Genomic DNA, 7,846 nt, shown 5'->3' on the forward strand with positions numbered 1-7,846 from the left:
TACATAAACAAATACATAAAGGATAAGTTAAGAAAGATTTTAAAATATTCCTATTTTTTATTGCAAGTTGATGTAATAAGGAAGGTTTAGTACAGGCTTATGTACACTTGTTTATGAGAGGTTTATGTAAGGCTAAAGTATGCCTATCAAAATCTTTACTTAAGCTTGACATTACTAAATTTAAGGGTAGCCTATCTCCCCCAAACTAAAGTAAAGCTTAAGATACCCTTATTTTTAAAGGGTCCCTAATAAACCGTTTGTGATTAGCTCTATTGTCACCGTTTTCAAAGTACAACGATCTCTATATATTAGTCTACAAAAAATATTCTATTGCTTAAGTTAGTTTAATTTCAAACTAAACACATGTGTATACTGATTTTTTTGTGTACTTTTATTTTTGATAGTTTTTATCCGCGTTTTTTCAGCGTGGCTAATTTTGGATATAATTCTTCTTGTTACCAGAAAGAATACCATAGACATCAAATTCTTTAAAGTACATCTACTATTATTATTCTTAAATTTTGGTCATCTTTTTAACATTTTTGACATTGAGATATTTCTTTATTATGCCATTGCGACAACGCCTTACCATGGAAAAAGACAAAGTAATGAATTTCCAGTATGGCTTCGAAACCGATTAATATACGTTGGATAATAACTGGTTCACACGGTATCGTATAGTATTATATTCAGTTTTTTTACGATTATAAAAATGTACAATCATTAGCATGTGCCTTCGGCATCTCTGGGCAAATAAATCTGGTATTAATCCTTATTAATCTTATAATTGTGCATTTTTATATCCGCGGAAAGCTGTTTATAATACGATGAATAACTATTATAGCTTATAAATATTGCAGGAAACATCATAAGGAAAACAATAAGGTTTCCATGAATTTATTTTTAACCAATGGTTTTTTTTTTACAATTTCGGAAGGCAAGTCCGTCTTTCTGTCATTAACGGATAACTCTGATCTTAAATTTAGGCATGTTAGAATTGTCCTAATAATTCTCAATTTTGCATGATAATTCATGGAACAGAAAGATACAACGTAGAAGAGTAGCAACTCTATAATTCTAAATTTAAAGTATGTATGTCCAGTCAAATTAGATTTTTTTACACATTATGATTGTCATATTGCAAATATTTTCGAAATTATGATTTCTGGGATGATTAAGCTCCATGCAATAAGCGAAACATACCTGTTATTGTGTGGATATCAAATATCCCGTATTTAAGCTATTTAACAACGTATTTACATCAAATTTTTGCTTAGATTTTGAATTGATATTTTTTTTCTCGCTAATTTTGATATTATATCTGGGGTCATTCTATGTTTGTCAATTTTCATATGTGAGCTTCGTGAGATGTTATTATCCTTGCTTCATTATGTATTGTTTTATTCTAGGTGTTTGAGATAGATTTTGTACTCTGCTTGATACTTGGAAGCTTTCTAGATGATCCTATCCTAGCTTATAATCCAGATTTAAGGTAAAACTTCAATATTTATGGTAGTGGGACAACGTGAATCAAAAATCAGCCAAATGACGTCATAAAATTGAGGGAAAATCCATCTCTTTTTAGGGGTTTTCTTTTTCACTTCTCCTCTCATCTTCATCATTTTTATGACGTCACATGGCTGATTTATAATTCACTTTGTCCCACTTCTATATATGTTTCTACAATTTTTTAAAAATAATTGAATTTGTTGAAGTAACTGTTATTAGCTACTGCGCTACTAGTGGACTGAGAAATTGAGGGAAGGAGGTGGGGAGTTTGAAGTCGATCATCTACTTTCCTCTTCAGTTTAAACAGACATCTTTTTGAGACTGTTCGGAGAGCTAGCTTTTTTTGGGGGAGGGGGGAGGGGATATCTTCTCACCCTCCCCCAAAAAAAGTTATAAACCACTGGACCTTTACGCCTCACCCCTAACTTTTGTGGATAATAACCTACCTAATAACCTACCTTCCCACAAAATAAATTATAATTTTGTAAGGAAGAAAGGAATCTTTCATAAGTACACAAACGCAATAAAGTACTTTAGGACATGGGCTATATTTTGTAAACTTTATTGCTTTTAAATCCAAACAAATTATTGCCTTGCCAACATACATATTAATACAGTGAATTTGTTTTATAGTTGAAGAGTAGCTCCGCAACTAACAAAAAGGGAAGGGCTCCATATTAAATATGGATAGCCTGATATCTAGTTGCCGAATGTGTACGCAGTTTCCTGAGTGTTTCCTCATCCTAGCTCAATATTTACTACTAGCTAAAAAAGCTTCAAACTTCAAAAAAAAAAAATCAAAATTTAAAAAATTCAAATTTATAATGTATATTGTATAAATCGTTTACACATTCAAATTTTGATTTTTTTAAGGGAAGTTTGAAGATTTGTAGCTAGTAGTAAATATTGAGCGAGGATGAGGAAACACCCAGGAAACTGCGTACACATTCGGCAACTAGATATCAGGCTATCTAAATATGTATACACTTTGTAAATTTGTTTTCGTCCTAATATGGAACTATTTATATGGTTCTTTCTCAAAACTACAAATTTTTAAACAGAAAAGGTTGCGGTTTTTCTTGTTTGTAGGCCATATTGATGCCAAAACACTTCAAAACTGTTTTGTTGAATTTATGTTATAATACTTCTTATTTAAACAGTTCATTCGCCCATAGCCTCTAGAGTAAGTTTGGAAAGCTCAATAAAATAGCCTCAAACAGTCCCAATATATTTTTAAATCTTCCCTGAAAATTACAGCAAGCAATTTCTAAGATCTTAGGCTTAAGAAAAAAACCTTACACTTTACATTGTAGGATTGTTTTAGTTTTTCTATATTCTTTCAAATAGTAAGTGCTTTATTAATTAAAATTATAAGAAGAATCATTTAAATTTAGCTATTTATTATTATAAACCATCGTATTTTTGTATAAACATAACATGACATAAGTACATGTATAGTGATTTACTGAATTTTAGTTTCCGAAAGTGTACTTAGCATCCACGTCCTATCTCAATATTTGCTACTAGCTAAAAAAAGCTTCAAACTTCCCAAAAAAAATCCAAATTTGATTTATATTATATCGCTTTTCCCTTTGACCGTAATAGTTGAAAATAGCGTTTGCAATATTTGGGTTATCTGCAGTACAACTTTGGAAATTATTAAAGAAATAGGCAATCCATTTTCAGCACATCTGTATAGTAGATACCATCTTTCTACTGTTTGTGTAAGATGGATGTTCATGTAGCGAAGCATGCACCATGCACACTAAAAGGGAGTGACCGCCAGTTTCTGACCAAAATATCAGGGATCTTAAGGGTGATAAATTGGCTGATAAATTGTTGTAATACACAAATTACTCCTTCTGAAATAACAATCTGTGGTTGAACCGTTCAGACACTCAACATAATGAACCAACCAATCAAAATTCCAAAAAAGTCCCCAAAAGTTGTTGAATAAACGAATAAGAAAACAGTATGATAAAACTTTGAGGACTGGTGTAATAAACAGCCAAATGTCCCCTCCTTCCATGCCACAATTTCATCGTAAATGTAGTCATTCTATCCATTGTATCTGTATTAGTTTTTTATTAAAACCTTTTTGTTTTGGAATATTTTTTTTGTAAAAAAGAAATTACTATTATTACTGTTATTATATTACAGTTGTTAATTTAAAGAAAACACATATATCATTCTTAATTTCTTAAAGATTTCCCACTCAGCTGGTGAATCACTGTGCACGCCACTGAACTTTATTACTTTATCATTCAAAACTAAAGAATAATTGGTATTTTAAAATTAAATCTGTAAATTTGTTATTTGATTTAGAATATCAGTGTATGGCAATGGTAGTGAGTTTCGGGAGCGAAGCATCTCTAGCATGCACCTACAACTAGCTGAGGGTCATCTTATTGGTCAGGTATCAAATCCTTAATATGCATCCAGTCCTAGGTTGGCTGAATCGCGGCTGAAATTAAAACAACATCCATAAAAGTAAAGCTTTTTATAAAGGCTTAAAAACAAGTTTAAAGTGGACAAAAACAGTTTAGCGGCAAGTCTATAATTAGCAGCTGCGGATATACATTTTTACAGCTAATTCAAGAATTAGGGCGGTCGTTCAAATTCCCTTAACCTTTGCAATTAATACGGCAGTTTCCCTCACAGTGTCGAATCTAGCACAAATCGAGACAATCGATCATTAACACTTTTAAAGTGTCACAACTGAAAAAGCATAATATTATTGTAAAAGTCTAAACAAAATTATAAGTTAATTTGTTGCAAAAGTGCTTAATAGTTATTTCTCGTATCGTATTATAAACGGCTTTCCGCGGATATAGAATGTACAATTATAAGATTAAAAATGGTTTTAATCTTATGATTGTACATTTCTATATTCGTAGAAATCTGGATATAATACGATGCTAGACATAGTTTTTTCGTATGAATGAAAACCGGTTCCTATCCACCGGATTCGAATGAATACGAGAAATACTTTTTTGAAATACATGCTTACATTTTTAGGACTAGATTTTAGAGATGCTTCACATATAACATTGTACCTTGTTGTAATAGGAATAAGTGTTCAAACGAATTAATTATAAAAAAGCTTAGCCTTTACACAAAATTTTCCTAAAGTTTAAGCATATTTTAGGATTTTAGTTCAGTTCGAGGCTATGTGTGGAGAGACAAGTTTTATGGAAGCGTGAGGACACACAAATATATTTTACAGGTATATTACAAATTAGGTGTGATATCATCTCCGCATATTTGGTTGGTAGTTGCGCATGCTGACAACACTACACCCACTCTGAAAGCTTGTCAACAATCCCTACCCACCAAATTCCAGCAGAATTTCTCCATATGTTAGAAATATTAGAATATTGGATGTGTTCATTTGTGTATTTTAATGTTTTTGAAAACGTTGAAAAAAATGCAAAACATTGAAAACCTAATCTTTTTTGGAATGCATTGCTAAAACTTCCTAGTGCGTGTAAAATTGTTGTAGCAATGCTGGAAACTTTACCTCAATATTTCCTGGAAGGACCTGCTCACTAAATGTTCTCGTTTCAAAGGTTGTTGTAGGAGAAAATCATATTTTTAATGAATACCTTTTAAGTATTTAATTTTGTAATTCTTATAGTAAAAAGTATCAGGGATATTAAGGGATAAGACAACAACCGAGTAATTGATGTACATCCCCTTCTGTTGATTAAAATAAGTGGTTGAAACGTTAGGACACTCAACTCATTTAAAATTCTTTAATCGTCCCCAAATCTGTTAAGCCGACCAATAATATCATAAAACTTCGGGGACTAGTGTAATAAACAGCCCAAAGTCCCCTCCCTCCCTAAGAAAGTACACATTCTTTTTCTTTAATTTCAAACTTTATGCAAAATAAATTGTTCAACTTTTAAAGTAAGTTAGTCTGTCAAGTTTATAATTTTTACATGTAAGTTTGTTCTAGATAAAGCTTGGGGAAAAAATGGTTGATCAATTGATATATATCCCAAATGATGATAAACAAAATTACACCTTCTGTAAATTAAAATGTTTGGTTAAAAAGTTTGAACACTTTCAGATTGAGACCAACTAACCAAAATTTCATAGATTTTAATGAAACGAATAAGATAAGATGGTTATAAAACTTTGGATACAAGTGTAATTTCCACTCCAATGGCCCCGTCCCCCTCTGGGTTATCTGGGTTATTGTACTCTATTACTCCTTTATTTTTTTACTTTTCAAATGCTATAAGTTTATAATATTGTTGGTCTTGTTTCTGTGCCTTTTCCCATCCACTCTTTTGTTATGATTCTTTGGAAATAATTACATTAAGGAAAATCTTAATTCTTACAACATTTTGTTCTAATTATCTTTTAGTTTAATTTTTTATGTTTAGATAGAGCCATTGGCAAACTCCAAGCCCGTAGTTACAAGATACAGTATTACTAAAAACAGGAAACATTTACATTTACAAACATAATTTTTTTATCCTTATTATGAAGTAAAATTAAATCTGTCTCGTGTCTGGTTTTCTTTGTGTACCGAAGGATCTGGATAACCACTAAACCGATATGTTTCACCCTCTTCCTAGGAGGCCTCTAAGAGCGTTGCCTATATTATTTAAAGCAAATAGTAACTTTGCCTTATATAAGAGGTGGCTGGAGGCTCAACATCCCCCCGGTGATTCTATCCTAAATTTCTATCCTAAATATAGACTTTTGTTCAGGACTATATCTCCAAGGTAAGTTAAGTTTCTTAAAAAAATGGGAGAACGAGATCTTCGGGGTCATAAATAAAAACAGAAAGACATCCTGATATTTAGTATATTTACATATATGTTTAGGATAAATTTTTTGATAAAACTTAAAACTTATGTGCTGCATTTATCAAATTTATAATTTAAGTTTTATTTGTTGTCGTCATAACAAAATTTAAATCTATTTTCGTAAAATTAAATTAAAATATGCATAGTTAGAAAAAATTAAGTCATACTTGTTTTTAAATTTCAACAGACATTTTTATAAATTTTATTTTATGCATTTTTCCTAATTCATTTTGAACGCTGATTACGTTTAAAAATGCATTCGTCTTGTTATATAGTTGCACAGCTACTATAATATATATTATCGGCGACACCCCTAGAGGCCTCTAAGGGCACCTAAAATGTTTTCTTTTTAATCTATGTTCAGATCAGCTGTTTATCAAAAAATATTTTAACGCCCATAGATGGTTATTTTATTTTTTGGGGGGAATTTCTCTTGGGAGACAGGGTGGTGGTTTTTTTTATTTATAAATTAATTTATTTCAATATAATTACAAATAACATGAAATAAACTATAATATTTATGGATTTTTTTTTATAATAAAATACAGTAAAATATTTCGCATTAATGAAACAATATGTATAATATTTTGTTTGTATTAATAGTTCAAATTTTATTTCATTGGAAAAAAAAACATTTTTAGGTTTGAAAGTAAGTAATATTATCTTTATATTGTAAAAGAAAATTCAAAAATTCAGATGCAATGTTGCTATATGAAGAAGTTTTTTCTAAAATTTTTATGGAAAATTGGGCAACAAAAAGAGTTTGAGAGTAGCAATTATTAACAGTCCATTTTTAATAGCTTCGTCCTTGCTAGATTTCAATGCTCTGTCTTTGGCTACTAAAATGATTGTTGAAATTTGAAGAAAATCTTTATCATTGAATTGAGGATAAATGATGTTAAAAAGGAAAAAGTTTTCTTTTAAAAAAATGAATTCTGGATTCCCATCATTATATTTTTGGTCTAGAAATAGTGCCAATGCATGAATAAAGTACTTAGCAAAATAGCAATAAAAAATCCCATGTTTGGTTGTTGAATCTACATTGCATTTAGGACAAATTGCATTGTCAAGTAAGCCAAAATGCATTAACTTTTTTCTGCTTACAAGAGTTCTATTAAGCTGTTCTACTAAGAAAGATTTATAATGCAAAATTAAAGGTAATGACATTACTTTTTTAAAACTGTTTTCAAAACTTTCAATATCTGGAAAATAAAGACCATCTCTTTTCCTTGTTTTAATACTTGGGGCATGTTGATCGTACTTTTCTCTCTGCAACCATTTAAAATGCAATGATAAAATGGAAGGCTTAAAATCATTAACATTTATAAGAGGTAATCTTATCTTACTTAATTTCTTTTGGTCAATTGTATCTAGGCATAATATATTTTGTTTACTACTTATTACTTCTACATAAGATTGAAGTTTTTTAACTAATCTACTATCTTGTATTAAAGTATGAATGTCAGAACGAATAGTCGGTAAAAGCATAATTCTATCTCCTATTATTCTGTGTT

General features: G+C 30.3%; 1 protein-coding gene across 1 annotated transcript in view; it reads left to right on the plus strand.

The window, feature by feature from the left end:
- The window catches only part of LOC145312501 (uncharacterized), a 36,172-nt gene extending 30,185 nt beyond the window's left edge, over positions 1–5,987 (plus strand). The window contains exons 10-13 of the mRNA XM_080151758.1: positions 1,410–1,492; positions 3,835–3,925; positions 4,658–4,735; positions 5,904–5,987. Of these exons, the coding sequence (XP_080007884.1) occupies positions 1,410–1,492; positions 3,835–3,925; positions 4,658–4,735; positions 5,904–5,987 (336 nt within the window). The remainder of the gene's footprint in view (positions 1–1,409; positions 1,493–3,834; positions 3,926–4,657; positions 4,736–5,903) is intronic.
- The last annotated feature ends 1,859 nt before the right edge of the window (positions 5,988–7,846 follow it).

This window comes from Acartia tonsa, chromosome 2 (genome assembly GCF_053477335.1).
Source record: "Acartia tonsa isolate MP-2025a chromosome 2, ASM5347733v1, whole genome shotgun sequence".
Classification (NCBI taxonomy): domain Eukaryota; kingdom Metazoa; phylum Arthropoda; class Copepoda; order Calanoida; family Acartiidae; genus Acartia; species Acartia tonsa.